The sequence below is a fragment of the Fukomys damarensis genome, unplaced genomic scaffold (genome assembly GCF_012274545.1).
Source record: "Fukomys damarensis isolate Sample0158 unplaced genomic scaffold, DMR_v1.0_HiC HiC_scaffold_38, whole genome shotgun sequence".
NCBI classification, from domain to species: domain Eukaryota; kingdom Metazoa; phylum Chordata; class Mammalia; order Rodentia; family Bathyergidae; genus Fukomys; species Fukomys damarensis.
The window spans coordinates 36,062,560-36,080,890 of NW_022900950.1; the positions used below are offsets into that span (position 1 = coordinate 36,062,560).

The following is an 18,331-nucleotide window of genomic DNA, read 5'->3' on the forward strand; positions in this document are numbered from 1 at the left end:
ATATATATCTGCCAATAAAGAAATGAGAAATTAGGCTCCCCATACTGGAGATTAAACCTTAGGCCTTCACACTGAGCTATAGTCCCAGCCCTTTTATGTTTTTTATAGAGATAGGGTATCATTGAGTAGCTAAATTGCTCAGGCTCAGATCTAATTTGTGACCCTCCTGCTTCAGCATCCCAGAGTGCTAGGATTACAGGCGTGTGCCACCAGGTCCATTTGGCAGTTACAGTAGACCCTCAAGTTGTGACCGGCCTGACATATGAACAAGTTGGTTACAACTGGAGTTTTAGTTTGAACTTAGGAACAAAGTCTTGAGTTAAAATCCAAATGCCAGCTGCTTATATTTCCAGATACAGATTTAACCCTGAAAAAGTTCTGGAAGGAGCATTGCAACATGTTTTCCTGTGTTGTGGGGTTGAGAAATCCTGGGCCAGTATCTCTGTAGGACACTGAGATCTGCCTGGAAGATTATGTGGCCTGAAATTATACAGGAGACTGAAGGCAGTTGACCAACTTGAGTTACAACCATCCTCAGGAACAAATTGAGTTTGTAGGTCAAGGGACCACTGTATTTTCTTTCGGTGCAGTTTGATCCAGATAGGAAACCTCTCATTTAAAAAAAAAAAAAAAAAACTACCCTATAAGGATTTTTTTTTTGCATTCTAAAAGTTCCTCATGTATTAATTACTTTTATGTAATCTAAATGTTTATCATCAGGCTGGGGATTTAGCTTGGTGGTTCTGCCACTTGCCTCACAAGCACGAGGACCGGAGTTCGATCCCCGGTACCAAAAATTAAAAATAAAAATAAATGTTTATCATTGTCAAACATGATATTTTAAAGGACGTTTGAGAGAAGGGCAATAATATAACTAAATTTTGAATATAATTAGAGGCAGTTTTCAAAATTAGAAAGCTGAATGAGTTTGGGAAATGAATATCTCAAAAGCCATATTTAATATTTAAAATTAATATCAAAATAATCTACTTGTAATTGGAAAAAATGAAGGGATAAGCCATCATTTACAACAAGATAAACAAATTATTATCTGAGAATGACAGTTCTTTCCACTCCTTTTATTGGGAGCACGTAATGGGCATAGTAATAGAAACAAATTATAAATAATGGGATTGAATGTTTAGTGCCTAGTCCAACTCTAACTTTTCCTTATCTTAGTCCTGTTGTAGCTTATCCAGCAGCCTCTGCTTTTAGCATTAGAATTTCATAATATTTTAAATTATTTGACATTCAAAAAGTTCCACAAATAGTACAATTCTCAAATATTCCTCATCCTGCTTTCTCTAGTGTTATCTTGCACAACTGTTCTACAATTATTAGAATCAGAAAGTTAATGTTGGTACAGTGTTTTTGCCTATACCAAGTGATGGTGAACCCATGGCACACATGCCACAGTGGGCTGTTATCATTGAAAGCTCTTAAAAGTTTGTATCACTGGCTTATACTGTAGGTTGTTTAAATTTAAAGTTATGTGGTTTATTGGTTCTTTTGCGGGGAGGGGATTGAACCCGAGCTCTTGGGTGTTCTATGCAAGATTACTACACTAATCCACGTCCCCAAGGTCCTTGTTTTTATACTATTTCCCTTTTTCTGTTTCAGGATCCTAAACAGGATCCCATGTTCTATTTACGCATTATTTCTCAGTAATCTCAAGTCTAACAGAATTTCAGTCACCTTTTATTTTTCACGACTGTGAAACTTTTGAATGGGTTGATCATTACTTTGTAGCATTTCCGTCAAGTTAGATTTGTCTGATGTTTTTCTCATGGCTGGAATGAAGCAATGCACTTTGGGCAGGATTGCCATGGAAATGATGCTATGTCCTTCATACATCAGATCAAAGGGATATGGTGTTGCTATTTCTTATCATTGGTACTGGTGACCAAGTGGTTAAGGTGCTTTCTGCCAGCTTTCTCTCCTATATAATAATTGCCTTTCCCTTTGTAGTTAATAAAATATCTTGGGAGAGAGGGACTATTAAAATCCCATTTCATCACAGAATTTCACCCATTAGTTTTTTTGTTTTGTTTTGGTACCGCAGATTGAACTCTAGTCCTTGAGCTTGCGAGGCAGACGGCAGAACCACTGAGCTAAATCCCTCACCCATTAGTTTTAATATCCCTCAGTTGATCTTGCTTGCAACAGTTATTACTGTAATATTTTCCTGATGATGATCTCTTTTTTTCCCCATCATTTATTCTACATTAATTAGAATTCATTGTAATTCTGTAAGAAGTACTGTCTTTTCCTCTGGCTTACTTATTTAACTACATCATTATGGATTTAGAAATATTTATCCTACTCTGTGGATTAAAACCCACTACTTTCATTATTCTCACATCCCACCAGCTTTAGGTATGGGAGCCATAGAGGCTGACACTTGTTTTGAGCTTCCTTTGCTTTTTGAGTACTTCCCTTTTGGTGTCACAGATGTTCCAGGTTCATCTTACATGTTCCCTGCCACAGCCCTAGAACTTTGGTTCCTTTTTCACAAAACATGATATTTAAAATTAAGATCTGTCTGTGCTTGTAAGAGTCAGAGCAATATTAAATGATGTATTAGAGCAGTGTCACTTCCTCAAGTCTGCTACCCCAGGGTTAGTCCTTTTTCCTACCACACCCTGCTCCTTTAGTTTCAGGTTTAGGCTGTTTCTTTTACTTTTGCACAAATAGACTTTTTTTTTATATCTCCTTATATGAAGGTTAACATCTTTTGTTCTTCTCATTTATCACTTAATATAGTGTGTTGGAAATCAGTTGGTAGAGTTTTTCTTCATTTTTACTACTGCCCACTATACCATTGTGTGTGGGGGGGTGCTAGATTGAAATTGTGTATATTAGTTTTGAAGATATATCCTCATAGTGAAATGCTAGCAGCAGTGTTGCTGGGTGGAAAGGTAAATGACTATGTCACCTAGCAAGGCAATGCCAAATTTTTTTTCAGAAAGATTGCAGATTCTCCCACCTTAACTGTTATAAGTATGCATCACAATGACCTCAGTGACAGAATATTTGGAATTGAAATTTACCACCTCAAGCAAACAGATCATTTTAGAAATCCCAAGTCTTCTCTAAATTGTTATTTTGATTTTTTTTTAACCATTCATTTCTACTAAAGTAAGTATATAGCAGTCTCTCATGTTTTTAAATTTAGCTAATGATTTTTCTTTGCATTCTAGGTCTTGCTCCACTGGTCTATTTGACAGATGAATACCATAATTTTTTGGCAATAAAGTTTTGGATAGATCTTAATGAAGATATTATTAAACCTAACATGTTAATTGCTGCAAGCAACCTCCAGTGGCGACCAGAATCCAAATTTGGAATTCCTACTTTATTTGCTGTGGATTTTTCCATGTTTTCTGCCAGTCCAAAAGAGGGCCACTTTCAAGAGCAGCTCAACAAAATGAAAAATGTTGTTGAGGTAAAACTGCTTTTCATCATCATGACATATTTTAGTATTTTTCTACATGATTGTCCAATACAAAGAAATGGCATAACTTGGATAGTTGTGGTAGTACATGAGATGAGGTTTCCTCATATATTAATTGCCCAGGGCTGGGCGTGGAGACGCATGCCTGTAATCCCAACACTCAGGAGGCTGAGGCAGGAGGATCACTGTGAGTTCAAGACCAGCCTGGGCTACATAGTTCCAGGGCAGTCTCAACTGTGTAGTGAAACCTTGTCTCAAAAAACAAAAACAAAATTGCCCAGGAAGGGATAAGACAATAAGGGACTGACAGCTACCAGATGGGAAAGAATGACTTGAAGGGGACTGAGTTAAATCAAATTATGGAAAGGGTATTCAGAGATATAGACCATGGAGGAAAACTGGAAATTGAAAACAACAGTACTATAAGTTACCTGTGGTTCACAGCATTTGGCAGTGTGACTAGTTAATAATATGTAAGCTACTAGTTTACATTTACACTGTAGATGTAATATCTTATGCAGTTTATGCCTCTGATTTGAATGAAGATATTCTCAAATAAGAAACACTAAAACTACTTTCCTTGGATCACACATACGCATTTTTCTGTGTATATGTCTGCTTCCCAGGTTTTTAAAGTTTTACAAATACTCTGTTATGAAATTATGCCATTGTTAAGGTGCTGGTATTTGACCAACTAAGGCTCTGTAAAGACCAGTTCCACGTAGTTTAACCTGTATATCATTTGAGTTAATGCTTGAGATAAATGTGAGATGTGTGAGGCAGTTCTTTGATTTTAATGCCCTACAAAGCACCTTGTGGATGTGATGGTCTCCGCTCTTAGACAGTAAATGGAACTAAACATAAGCCCCAGTCTTCCAACTTCAATCAAGTATCATGATACCTTGCTGATTGAACCAGATGGCCAGGGAGGTTTCATGTCTCTTTACTTCCCACATACACACTTCCTCTTTTTTCTCCCTCCTCAGCACCTTCCTCCAACAACTAGGTTCCCCCTAATCATTGGTATTAGTTTTGCATTTTTGCATTGGCATGTTTGACAGTTGCTGTCACCTCTTGGGTGTCTCATTTGTTCTGGTCTGAATGTTTCAGTTCTGTTCTTAAAGGAAATGTTTCCTGAAAACATGTGTTTGCAACTTACAAAACAGGTTTTTCCAACTTATTTTCTTAGAATATTGATACATTTTGCAATGATGCAGAAAAGAAGCTCACACGTTTACTTAATGTAAACGATTCCGAGTGGTCCACCCCATCTAAAGACTGTACGTCAGAACCACACACTGCTCAGACAGTCCTTGGTACAGGAAACAAGTGTCTGGTAAGTTAATATGAATTTAAGAAATATTATGGAGGAAAGTCTAGTAAATAACTAGCAAGCATAGTAAATGTAATAAACTTAATTAGAAAGGGTATTTAATTGATATGTAGCTTCTACAGGTATAGGCTATTTGGAAACTATCTTGTTTTATGAAGCAAGAATGTAAGTCTTTGGGGACACACTTTACAAACGCTTTCACTTTTAGCATTCTAAATACATCTGATTGGAAAAGCCCTTTCTTTTTGCTAGAAGAACTATCCCATTCCACTAGGGTTGATTCTAAATTTAGCTTTACTCATTAAATTACAGGGAATGCAAATCAAACTAAAGTCTTTGATAGTAGCTAAATAGCTAACACTTGGTAAGTGCAGCTGTAACTCTTTAATCCTCACTATGGCCCTATGAGATGAAAGCTGTTATTACCATGAGGTATAAAGAGGTTAAACAATTACCTTGCCAGGTGTGGTGATCCACCTCTGTAATCCCAGCACTTGGAAGACTGAGGCAGGAGGATTGCCATGAGATAGAGGCTAGGCTGGGCTACATAGGTCCCTGTCTCAAAAAAAAAAAATTACCTAAGGTCACAAAGCTAAAAAAGTAGGTATGTTTTAAGATAGTTTTATTTATTTATTTAATTTTTTGGTACCAGGGATCAAACTTGGGCCCTTGCTTAAGATGGTTTTAAAAATGCCTCTTTTTTTTGTTTTATTTTGTTTTTTGAGACAGGGTCTCACTATGTAGTTGAGATTGATCTGGAACTCACTATGTAGCCCAGGCTGGTCTCGAACTCACAGTGATCCTCCTGTCACAGCCTCCCAAGTACTGGGATTACAAGCGTGTGCTACCATGCCCGGCTTAAAATGCCTCTTTTCATTTGGTCTGTTAGTGATTTTTTAAAAAAGATTAAAGCATAAGTTATGTCTGCAACTTTTGTCTTTGTGTTACTCTTCATTATCTTATCATTTTTTTTACGTAAAATTATTTCCTTCTGAAACAGTACTTTTAGTGAAAAGTTAATTTGATATTGTTTTCTTACACTAGTATATAATTGTAATAGGTTGCTTTTTACTTTATTAGATGTCTTCTAGTAGTGAGATAAATTGTCAGAGTCCTTTATCACTTTGTTCGCCAAAAGGGAAGTCTGGATCTATACCAGTATCAGCCAAAAAAACTTCAAAGTCTTCTGAAGAAGAGAAAGCAATGACTGACCCAAAAAACTGCAATAAAAGAAGAGCCCTGGATTTCCTGAGTCGTGTGCCTTTACCTCCCCCTATGAGTCCCATTTGCACATTTGTTTCCCCAGCTGCACAGAAGGCATTTCAGCCACCAAGGATTTGTGGCACCAAGTATGAAATACCTATAAAGAAAGAAGAATTGAATTTTCCTCAGATGACTCCACTTAAAAAAGCCAATGAAGTTTCTCTTTTGGAAAGCAATTCAATAGCTGATGAAGAACTTGCAATGATAAATACCCAAGCCCTTCTGAATAGCTCTGCAGGAGAAAATCAACATCTATCTATCAGTGAATCTACCAGGACTGCTCTTTCCAGTTCAGAAGATTATCTTGGACAGAAAACTCATTATACTATGTCTCTCGTCAAAGGACAAGAGAATTCACAAGCCAGCACAGAAGAATGTAAGAGCAACATGCAGGAAACAAGTAGGATAAAGAATATATCTAAGAGATTGCAAAGGCAACAGAAGCATAAATAGCAATAGTTACTCTTAACCTTTCCAGTCTGTAGTACAGTTTCAAACTGCTTATCAGTATTTACATAACAAGAAAAAGCATGGCTAAGTTTCACAGTTTATATTTGCATATCACAAATGTTCTTTGCTTGATTCTGTTTTCAGTTGTACATCTTAAAATTGTACATTAAAAAATCTCATTTAAATATTTCATTGAATTTGATCACAACACATATTTATAAATAAACATCCTTTTAGATTGTGTCACTGGCTAATTGAAATAAAGTTTCTAAGTATAGCTCTTTGACTCAGATAATTCTATTGAATTCCAATTTTAGGAGTTTTTTAGAAGTAACTTACTATGAAAGTTGTCTTAAATACATGTGTTGGTTTTTGCTATAGTTCCACCCTGTTCAAAAATCAAAATGAATAAAGATATTATAGTGAGGTTATAATTAATTTTTAAAAGCAAACTAGTTATCCAGACTGAAACTTGAAACTCTTGCTTTCAAATTGGTTTTGATACACCTGGTAGAATGTGGTGCCTGTTAAACCTATTACCAAATCAAAAGTAACATTGGTTACTGTCTTATGTTTATACTAAAGCTCTAGTGGGAGCTACATAATAGCATGAAGACGCTCTTAAACCAGGTGTTTTAATATATCTTAAATGTATGTACATACTCTGATTTCTCTTTGGATCATATAAATCTTTCACCTTTTAAATGTATGTGTAATATCATGTATTCAAATCTAATTATAAACATTTCAAATCCAAGAATAAGTCTTTTTTTTTTTTTTCCTGAGACAGTCACACTGTGTACTTCAGGCTGACCTTGAACATAGCCCAGGCTGGCCTCAGCCTCCTGAGTGCTGGTATTACAAGAACGTGCTACCAATCCTGACTAGAAAAATAAATCCTTTTCTTCTTTTTCTTTTTTTGTTGTTTTTTGTTTTTGAGACAGGGTCTCACTACGTAGATGAGACTGACCTGGAACTCACTATGTAGCCTCGGCTGGCCTCGAACTCACAGCGATCCTCCTGCCTTAGCCTCCTGAGTGCTGGGATTACAGGCGTGCGCCACCACGCCCGGCTGGCTAACATCCTTTTAAAAGTCAATTTGTGAAGCTTGGCATGGCCGTACATACCTGTAATTCTAGCACTATGGGAAGCTGAGGCAGGAGGATTACAAATTCAAGCCCAGACTACCCACCTTAGTGATCTGGTGAGACCCTATCTCTAAATCAAGAATAAAAAAGCTGGAGATTATAGCTCAGTGCAGAGACCCTGGGTTCAATCCCTAGCACCAATTAAAAATAATAACTTGGGCTGGGGATTTACTTCAGTGGTTCATATGCCTGCCTCACAAGCCACAAGGTCCCAAGTTCGATCCCTAATACCAGAAAAAATAAAAATAAAAATCTTAACTTGTGAGCTGGTGTTGTAACTTAGAGTATCTGGGTTCCATCCCCAGGACCACAAAAAGTTCCTTTGCTTAACCGTGATCCATGATTGATCTCTCTTCTAAAAAATCATTAATGTAATAGTCAATTCTGATATTAAGTGTTCTGCTAGTCTTTTTGCAACTTATGTTTTGTTCATAAAACACTATGGCCTTCTCATCCTAATCATTCTCCCAGTGTTCCACTCTAGAAGAGGGAGCAAAACAAGTCTCACATGAACAGGAATTCTGTTTTTAAGGATTCAACCATAAACATCCTTACCTCCTCTCTTCTCATTCAGACCACCCATTGTAGAGGTATCTAAGGTATACATTCCTTTTTATGAATTACAACAACATCCAAGCTACATGAACAAAGTGTAAAGCCTGAGTATATATGTACATTGCCATCCTAGAAGTGACAATACTTCCAAAGTTGTCAATGTATACTGCATGACAGGAATAAGTGGTAAGTTTGTGTTATGTATTCAACAGTCAATAAGAGCGTATTGTGTTTACAGAGTACTTGTCAGCTCTATGAATAATGCAAATAGTAACACGAAGTAATGCAAGTCAATGTTAGGTGTTCAAAAGATGATGCAAATGGGAGTTGAAAAGTAGGATAAAGTTGGTGTCATTTAGCTACCAAACCCAAGTATTTCAGAAGTCATCTAGAGAAAGAAGAGACATAAATAGGCTAGGAAACTCAGAACTCTAGAGAAGCTCTGGATCTGTGGCCCAGAACCACTTTGTGATGGTTCCCTCAGCCCATGTGAACCAAAAGCCCAGAGAACCAGCCAGACAAAACCACGGGTACTTGAATCTGGCCCTTTGAACTACTCCTGTGGACGTGAGGGACTCATTAGCACTTCCCTCTACTAATCTAGATAAAGCCATTCTTTTTGAGTTGGTTCTGCAGTAACCATGTATTGACTAAAATACACAGAATTAATTACCTAGGTCTGGAAAGTAGGAGTACTATTAAGTGGATTGTTACTATAAAATTACTGTGTGCTGTACTTAAACACAATTTTAAAAACTATAACAGCAGCTTAGGTTCATTAAAATGTGTTTTATGTCTGTTAGCCAAGCTTTATTATTCAACAGATATAAATGCTAATAAAATAATTCATTGCTGGTAGTCATCAAGATGTTGAGTAGATTTCCACAATGTTAATGGAATGTTAAGTCTTTTGTTTGTTTTTAGGTTTTTTTGCTTTCTTTGTGGTTTTGTTTGTTTTTTTGTTTGTTTTTTTGAGGCAGCGTCTTGCTCTGTTAGCCTAGACTGGCCTCAAACTCAGTGATCTTTCTGCCTCAGCCTCCCAAGTGCTGGGATTACAGCCACCATGCCAGGCTAAAATAGTCTTTCTAATGTGCACAGATGTATATAGGCAAGAAAATATCAAGTTGCTTTTGTCTTTACCTTTATGCCTCCTATAAGACTCATAACTAAGCTTATGATATAGAAAAATAGATTATCATATGATTGAATTCATTGGGATTTAGATAAATTTATTGAACCAAAAAAATTCAATGACAAATCCATACAAATGCAATGCCAATATACAATTTGTAATAACCATAAAAGCACCATTATTAAGACACTTAAAATAATTCACAGAACATTAGAAGCTGTTGGCCAACAATACATAGAGCATACATCCTATGGTCTTGTCCATCATGGTCTTATACCAAATTAATCTGAAGTGCTGGGATTTAATTTGGATATAAGAGACATTCCAAAGTTAAGGTAGAAGTTTATTGTCTCAAATGATGCCATGTAAAACATCCAGACTGCTCATCTTTCGGTGATCTATATACATACTCATGTGATCTATATCCTGGGCTGCCTAATTCCTTGCACTCCCAAATATTTTGGGTGCCAAGTAATTACATTTATAGACATAATTTTAGAAATTGCTTAATTGTTTCTCAAAATTGATGTTTTATGAAGGCAGGTTAATTTTATTTACACAATAAGACAACAGACAAAAGTTAGGTTTAATTCTGTTGAATAAAGTAGTTAAACACAAAGCATTACAAATAATGACACTGATTTTCCTGAGTCACTTGTTTAGTGATCAAGGTTCCACAGACATCTTAAGGGTAATAGATCATCAAAATAAAGGAGTAACTTCCCAAAGTGTCCACTTTGAAGAATAATATTCCTTTATATGTAAACTTTCTAGCCTATTTTAAAGGAAAATCAGTATCATTAACCACATGTCTCACGTGTTTGGATACATATTATCAAGTAGCAGTGGCACTAAAAACATTTTCTGCCTCTTGTTTCTCCCCTACCTCTCTCGCTTCTGGTAGAGATGAAGCTTTTGAAAGATAATTAATAAAATGGCACTGAAACACATATAATATAGTTTTGTGTATGAACCTCAATGACTGTTTATGTTCATGGATTTCAGTTTCAAATTAATTCTTCCTCTAGAGAAAGACTTTAATCAAATCTCAGAATGCCCAGCATCAGACCATGCACACAGGTGCACTTTAACAAGTTCTTGTCGATGATAATGAATATAGTAACCTCTGCTCAGAAACTTTGGGGTTTAACTATTTACACTGGAATCAGAGCTCTGCTAAAACTAAACAAACAATAAATACCAAAAATTGAAGTAAAAACTTATTTAGGAAAATTCTGAATGGCTGTAAGATAGGCCTCTAATATCCATGGTGACAACCACCCCTTCTGCTAAAGGAGCTCTCGTTTGTGAAGCTACCATGAGCCCTCCGGTGTGGAAACTCTGCATAACAATTCCAGTATCCTGCACCACTGGAAGGTGATGCATTATTCCTGTCCTGGTTTCTGTTCATTCTGCTTGGTTTTTCTGCATGAAGTACACTGTGAAAGGTAACATTATGTTCATACCGTTCTTTCATTCGGTGTATTTTTTCTCTTGGGACTCCATGAACGTTTCTTCTACATGGAAAAAAATAAACAGTTAAGGCAGAAATATCAAAGTGCTTTACTTTTTGTATTACATAAATATCACACTATCTTCAGGACATAACTAGCAAAAGTATATCTTGCTATTCCATTATCTTTCAGGCTCTATTCCTGTTTTTCATGTTTCCCTGCTTGCCTTCCATACCTTGAGGCTAGCTTCAAAAATGCTTTGCTTCTGGTAATCTCAGTTATGTGCTTCAAAACACAAACAGCATGAGATTTTTTAAAAATCACATATTTGATTGTTAATAACATGCATATATCTCTCATCAATTCAGGACTATGTCAGTCCCTGAGACTGCTATGAGATGCTTATTAAAAGGATCTTAAATTCTAGCAGACACAAGTATTACCTGAGAATATAGTTAGAAATATATTTACCAAAGATTCTAACTATACAATGTAGTCCATAAACTCTAGGATTTAACAACCACCTGAGGCAATTCTGATGGTTTGATCCACAGACCCTCTTTGAAAACACTATCTGCTTATAGTCATAAGATGAACTACTCTTTACTCCTAAAAGGTCTCACTGATTAAGTCATTGACATTAACATCAGATACTATCAGAATTAATGCACTCAAAACCAAGTTAGTATTATTTGGACATTTATTGCTTTATAAATTAGCATCTAAACCATAAACCACATACTGTTCAACATCTAAAGGTCTTTATTTAGTCTAGATGCAAAAACACCATTGACATGTGCGATCCCATGCAGAGGAAAGTGCTTTTAGATGTTAATGAAGAAGCAATTTAGCAGAATGTTACATGTGTCCTTTTAAAGGATCAAGTTCAAGCTGAGATTTAGCATTTAGCATTATATTAGAAAACTGACCCAAAACTAAAGTCTTCACATTAATAATTTCAAAGTTATCAATTTCCAAGAATTACCATTTCTGGCCTGAAAACTACCAGTCCATTTCCAGCCTGAAAAGATTCTTTTGTTCGGTCTGAAATACCTGAAAACAGCAGGATACATAATGAGGAACTAGAAAAACAAAGAAGTACCTTGCTAACTCTTGAACGTTGAATTTCCAGCGAGTGTCAGGTTCTCGGAATATAACTTCATAGTTATTTTCAAGTGCCTGATTTTTCAAAAGTACATAAAACATTGAAGACATAGTATGTATGTTTGGGTATGTTTATGCTGCCATTTAACATTTATTACAAAGCTTTCCTAAAATTCCTTTTGTTTTACTGGTAATCCAATGCCTTAATTTATCTTAATGCAGTCAGTTCTTTCCCATACTTAGCCACTCTCAGATTATAATTCACAATGTTAAGTTTTGGTCAGTTTTATCCAGCATGTAGAAGTTGAACGTCTTTAAAAGTAGATTACTGAACTATTTAAAATATCCCAAACAACAAACTCACTGAGTTCTCAAAGTCATTTGTATGCTCACCGTAGATTTACTTCTGTCAAATGCCTTGTTCTAGTTCTCAAGCCTTGGTTTTGGAAGTGAGAGTGCCACAGAAACAGTTTATGAAGTAAAAGTGATTTCCCTATGTTTTATATAATTATCCCTCCAGAAGTAGTTCTACCTGCTTCTACTCAAAAGTCTGACTCAAAGCACTGCACCTCGTTTCCTGGAGTTTAGAAAACAATTATAGTCCCCATACAAATATCTAAATGTTCTTTGCATCCATAAATTGAATCCTGCTTTATTTCAGACTGAACTTTTTGTTATTACTGTTGTTTACTGTGTTGAAAAATACAGAATGAAAAGAGCTAAGTAGAAAGATTTTCTCATAAATAGGATGAGTAAGTTCTGGTGTATTATTACACAGAAGGATGATTATAGTACACATTGTATCAAAGAATTATAACCACTATCAAAATAACTAGAGGATTTTGAATGTTCTCATCACAAAGAAATGACAAATATTTGAGGTGATGAATAATCATAATATCCTGAATTGATCATTGCTCATTGGATACATGTACTAAAACTTACTATTTATCAATTAATACATCTTTTAAGAATGTTATTTCCTCTTTATTCTTTGGATAATTATGGAAGGATTCAACTACTATATCATGAAAACATCTTTTTGAGTCTTAATAGCTGCAAGTGGCTGAAAAAACTGTATATATCCAGAGAATGAAAAGTAATATGCCTTCCCAAAGCCACTCTCAATCCCTAAGTCTTGTTTTGAGATGTGCGTGAATTCATTTAACTCTTCATGGTCCTTTTCATTTCTCTCCCACATGACCTCTTGATCATGAACCGAAATAAACACAAAGTTGATGCTTATTCTTTCTTACATTCATCCCAGTCCCAGTCTGGGTCTAAGTACTGTAAAACTGACAAAAGTATTGTTAAAGAAAAGCACACCTGTAGGTATGCTATTCTTGCCCAAAATGTAAAAAGCCTAAATAGAGACTGCTGTGAGTCCAGGGACGCTTTACAGTTACCAAGGGGATTCCTTGTGACATAAGTAGAAGCTGTCTGCTTCCTGTCCTACTTTGTATGGTGGTGGGTGTTTTCTCCTTTACCCAATAGAGAATGAAAAGTTATTAGCATGAGACAAAATATGTCTGGGAAAAAAAGACCCCTGAAAAAAGGCACCTAAAGTCTTACCTGTCCTGGGTCCCATTTCCTTGGCGAGCTGAGTTATATAAATATTCTTATGCTACTGCCTTAATAGGGTTACAGTGATAATCCTAAAATTATTTTTAAATCAAAATACTCTGTTGCCCTGGAACTCCCAGATGACAATAGTACACAGTGCTGTGATCCCGAGTCCCAAAAGCAGTCCTATTATAACCTGTCATGGTCGTGTATCACTTAGTCCAATATTTCCCTGCAAGTTTCAGCGAAACTCCTCTGTATGGAAAGTAATCAAGACTGGAAAGCTGTTAGGAATTCAGACCCAAGACTGTTCACCAAGGAGAATTTAAAAATTGTGCCCCGAGGTGAGATTAGCATCTCAGCAAATTTCAGCCACTACACAGCAGAGAAACCTGCTTTACCTGCTCCTTTCAAGAACCACTGTTAATAAATATGAAGTCATGGAAGACCAGAAAAAGAGAAAAGAACATATGTTTCAACTTTCTCACAAAATGCCCATAACTGAAAATTCAGAATGATACTTCTTCCTACCATGACAGCATAGGGCTTCATTTCCCAGGCGTGGAGGTTGGTATTATCAATAATAATGGGGGATATGCCATTCCTCATTGCTTTTCTTGCTGCAACACAATTTACATAACAGTGAACAACATGCAATAGTCAGAGAAGGGTGAGCGTCATCCATATTTTGTCATTTTTATTACAAAGTGTCATTACACAATTTTAAAATGCCACCTATTTTGGAACCCATTACAGTAATTTTTTTCCGTAGAATCTAAAGAGGTTATGCTATGGCATTCTGCTTGGGGGAAGAGTGGTAGAACTTTTGATTAAGCTCGTTTCCATAAAAGTTACACATTCTGAAGCAGATAAAATCTGTGTGCACAACAGGGCTTCCCAGGATTTTGGGAATGAATTCATCACCTCTTTTCTGGTTCCATTCATGAGCTTCCTCCAAGAAGTCAGGATTGAACTCATAGGCACCATCTTCCCTGGCGAAAAAATCATCTGTGCTGAAAATCATGGCCATGGGAAAGTCATGCTGCAATTGTCTGGAAAGTGGAGAAATGAAAGATGGATTTTAAAAATTACATGTACAGTCATGGTAGAAACAGTTTTCTTTCATCTAACATTTAGCAGTTTATAATTCTGAGACCACCAGGTTTTGAGTTGTTAAGCTTCAATTTTAAAAAAGAAATGCTGTTAAGGAGCAATGCCTTCCAGAGATTATCTCTGGAAGGCATTGCTCCTTAACAGGCAGCAGAGGGCTGAGAAGTGGCTATGTGTGTCGCCAATCCTCAAACAGAGGCTGCTGGGCAGTGCTATTACCTTCTGTAGCAACCAGGACTGACTGCAGATAAAACTCTGAGGCGAAGTTGAGGGTGTCATGACTATCTTTCCTGCCTGACACCCCATGACCATTCCTCTCCAAGATACAGTGCCTACTGGAAACCTACCATTGGGTACCATACCCTATGCTGGAGACCTCGCTTGGCCCCTAAACCCTTACCTGGGTCCCATTTCCTTGGACCTCTGTTCTTTGTAAAGACCCATCTGAGAAACTAGTTCTTGCTGAGGTAGGAAATGTGGACAGAGATGATGTGTGATGTGTGTGAAACATACTTTACATTTTAACAATAACAGATCAAATGGAAAAAGCAAAAGAGAAGGAAAGAGGTGAACCCAATATTCCTCATACCTTTCTACCACAGGGAAAGGAAAAACCACGTAGTACCTCCTTTAAAGCAACAAAGCAAATCACAAGAGAGTAGTAAGTCTGTACAAAAAAAGACTTCAAAGACAAGGGGACCCCCAAAAATAAGATGTGTTGTATACATGTACCACTCCCCACAATGAATATAATCCTTATATACTGTAAACATGTATTATAATAAATTTTTTCAAGAGAAGACTTTTTCTATTTGAAACCCTTAGAGTTGCTATGCCTCCTTTCCTCAGCTGTAAAAGGCGGTGCCAATGAATGATAACAGAGGCGATCCCAGCACAGCACCAGACACTGGCACAGCTAGTGTATGCTCTTGCTCTTGGTCACTACCGCACTCACCAGCATCGTTCCAGCTTCTAATCAGATCCAACTGGCAATGGAAAATATATAGACACACGGCCAGGGTCAGCATAGGAAGATATTTACAAGTTAGAAGGGACAAAAAGGTTGGAGAATGACGAAGTCAAGAAATGCAAAGAGAAAGCACAGAGGTTTAACTCCCTTCCCTCCCTACTTTGTTCTCTATCAAAAAAAAAAAAAAAAAAAAAAAAGATCCTAATCCAGAAGGAAGATGGTGCTGCAGTTAACAAGTGAGCAACTGAGTTTTTCAGCTAGAGCTGGGTTCAGTTCTTGCCTCTTTCACTATCTAGTCATGTGACCTTCTCTCTAAACTTGTTTTCCTTACTAAAGCAGATAACAACCCCTACCTACTAAACAGAGCTTTTGCTAAGACTCAGATGAGTAAAGGTATAGGAAACATAAGGGTAAGGCACTTTACAAATATAAACTACTGTTATTTTGTTCGCAGGAACACCGAAGCCAGTCACCAACCCATACAATTTATGTACCACAGTAATAAAGAATACAAGAGTCTGTATGTGAAGGAATCTTTAGAGCAATGCATTGGACTTGAGAGATGAGAGAACAAAACAAATGTCTTGATTTTAAAACATGAATGAATTCACATTCCAGAAACAGTAATCAAACGTTTCTGCCGAAATCTTTCAGAAGGCATGAAAGGCAGCATGAAGAGTTGGAAAAGTATCTAAATCAAATGCATGTGTTTTTAAGTGGGCTATGGTTATACACAGGGAAAACCAATGGACATGGTATCTTGATTTAAATAAACCTAGTAGTCTATCTTGATAGCCTTATGAGAAGATGTAGGTCATAAGATAATATATTCTGTTACCTGAAGTCTTTTAGTTAATTAGCCAACCTATTAAACATTTATTGAGCACTTAATATATCCCAAGTTACTATGTGAAGTGTTAAGACACAGAAATAAAATACTGTAGATGCTTTAAACAATTCACAGCCTAGCCAAGAAGCCAGACCCCCAACAGTGGAGAAAGCTATGTGGGTAAAGCACTTAGAGAATTTCAGGTCAGGAAAAGGTTCTGATGAGGAAAGACTGCAAAGGAGTTAACCCTGAACTGGACCTTGAAGGTTGGGAATTTTCGTCTCTTGTGGGACGAATGAGGTCAGAGAAGGAAGAGGCTAATGTTTTTTTGGCTTGTTAAGAGTGACACTTGAGGGGAAAACAGAAACAAAGTCATTAAGGGTTAAAAGTGGCAAAACTATTTGTGAAACATTGGTTTCAGTTCTGGGTGCCACAAATTTAAAGTGAAATGTGGCAAGATGGAAGAAGTCCACAGAAGAGTGACCAGTTAAATATAGGGACCACAAAACATGAAGTCATGTGAGAGGAACAAAGATTATGAAAGAAATGTGAGATATTTTTAAGGTGAAAACAAATAATAAAAATGATTCCTGATAGGGCTGGGGATTTAACTCAGTGGTTCCGCCACCTGCCTCACAAGTGCAAGGTCCCAGGTTCAATCCCCAGTACAAAAAAAAAAAAAAAAAAAAAAAAAAGATCCCTGATAGCTGCTCTCAATGTTGAGAAGTCTGTGTAACAGAGAGAATGAACTGTCTTGGAGTCAGTTTGGCTGAAGCCACCTGGGAAGTTCTGCTGGTCTTGCCTGGAGTCAATTATGCATCTATAGTCATTTGACAAATTAAGGGAGACAGAAGGGTTTAGATAGGCCTCCTGACACCTCAGGTGTTGCTGACCCAGGACAAGAGTGCGTGAGTGGATGCTGCTAGGTTCCCACCACATTACGTTGGTCACAGTGAAGCCACTTTCCTGGCCTATGCTGAAGGGATAGTAAAACAGTTTCTACTTCTTGATCAAAGTGGAGCAAAGAAAATGTGGCAACTTTTAATGGGCCACAGATATAAAATATAATATGTAAGAAAGGACAAGTAAAAAGACTGAATGAAAAGAGAGGCCCATAGTTTCCATGATAAATGTCTATTATTTGACCTTAAAGACACTGAAACTGAAAAGTCCAACTCATAAATCTATACTTTAACCTCCAATACAAGCAATTATTATAAAGATACCTTAGAAAAAAATTTAAGGATAGTTAGGAGATGCAATTTCCGATACATATATTTTACTGGGCTTTTTTTCTCCAAGTATGTACATTTTATATTTGTGAACACTGTAAAGTTTTTAAATACAATAGTATTTAATCTAAACAATGAAAGCTACAGTCAGAGGTGAAATAAGAGTGTGTAACTTTATTTTCCTATCTTACATGTAATAAACAATGATGGAAACTGATTCTAAGATTTATTTTTCTTTTTGGTCCATATTTGATATTTCTTCTAAATCTGGTTTCATTTGTTTTTCTATTAAGTCCACCACTCATAGGTTTGCTTTATTTGTTAAACATTTTCAGAGTTGAATTGTTCTTTTCATATACATATCTTTATCTACTCTTGTTTCCCTCTTTATGGTTTACACTATAGATTAGAAGTTAATACTCTCTCTGGTTCCCTTAAAAAGACTTTAGAGCACAAACAGGTATCCAATCATATTTTGTTTTATTTCAATGCTACTCCTGTCTAGAAAACAAAAACAAAACGCAAAACTGCTGTCCTTTTTTATTATACATTTTACCTTAGGATAAAAGTTAAATTATTTAGGACCACTCTGTGTTAAGACCACTCTCTCATCCCTTGCTAAGATAGACCTGACTATAGGCTCCACAGTCTCCTAACAAACAGTCAGGCAAAAATATGAGTGCTTTTTCTCCTTTATGGCTCTAATGTATTTCTTTCTTTCTTTTTTTTTTTTT

General features: G+C 36.5%; 3 protein-coding genes across 8 annotated transcripts in view; 1 reads left to right on the forward strand and 2 right to left on the reverse strand.

Moving 5' to 3' along the window:
* Brca2 (BRCA2 DNA repair associated) overlaps positions 1-6,703 on the forward strand; it is a 70,261-nt gene extending 63,558 nt beyond the window's left edge. For 5 of the 6 annotated variants that reach the window (XM_010623898.2, XM_010623903.2, XM_010623904.2 and 2 more), the window contains 3 exons: positions 3,201-3,445; positions 4,644-4,790; positions 5,868-6,703. In XM_010623898.2, the coding sequence (XP_010622200.1) occupies positions 3,201-3,445; positions 4,644-4,790; positions 5,868-6,503 (1,028 nt within the window). In that variant the 3' untranslated portion in view covers positions 6,504-6,703. The remainder of the gene's footprint in view (positions 1-3,200; positions 3,446-4,643; positions 4,791-5,867) is intronic. The other variant, XM_010623905.3, reaches the window with a different exon arrangement.
* Positions 6,704-9,753: 3,050 nt separating this feature from the next.
* The window catches only part of N4bp2l1 (NEDD4 binding protein 2 like 1), a 12,602-nt gene continuing 4,024 nt past the window's right edge, over positions 9,754-18,331 (reverse strand). The window contains exons 2-5 of the mRNA XM_033759978.1: positions 14,381-14,508; positions 13,988-14,076; positions 11,892-11,968; positions 9,754-10,852 (exon numbers count right to left, since the gene is read on the reverse strand). Coding sequence (XP_033615869.1) covers positions 10,594-10,852; positions 11,892-11,968; positions 13,988-14,076; positions 14,381-14,486 — 531 coding nt within the window. The 5' untranslated portion in view covers positions 14,487-14,508 and the 3' untranslated portion in view covers positions 9,754-10,593. The remainder of the gene's footprint in view (positions 10,853-11,891; positions 11,969-13,987; positions 14,077-14,380; positions 14,509-18,331) is intronic.
* Positions 11,892-18,331, reverse strand: part of N4bp2l2 (NEDD4 binding protein 2 like 2) — a 142,475-nt gene continuing 136,035 nt past the window's right edge. Inside the window, 1 exon segment of the mRNA XM_033759977.1 lies at positions 11,892-14,508. Within this exon segment, the coding sequence (XP_033615868.1) occupies positions 14,477-14,508 (32 nt within the window). The 3' untranslated portion in view covers positions 11,892-14,476.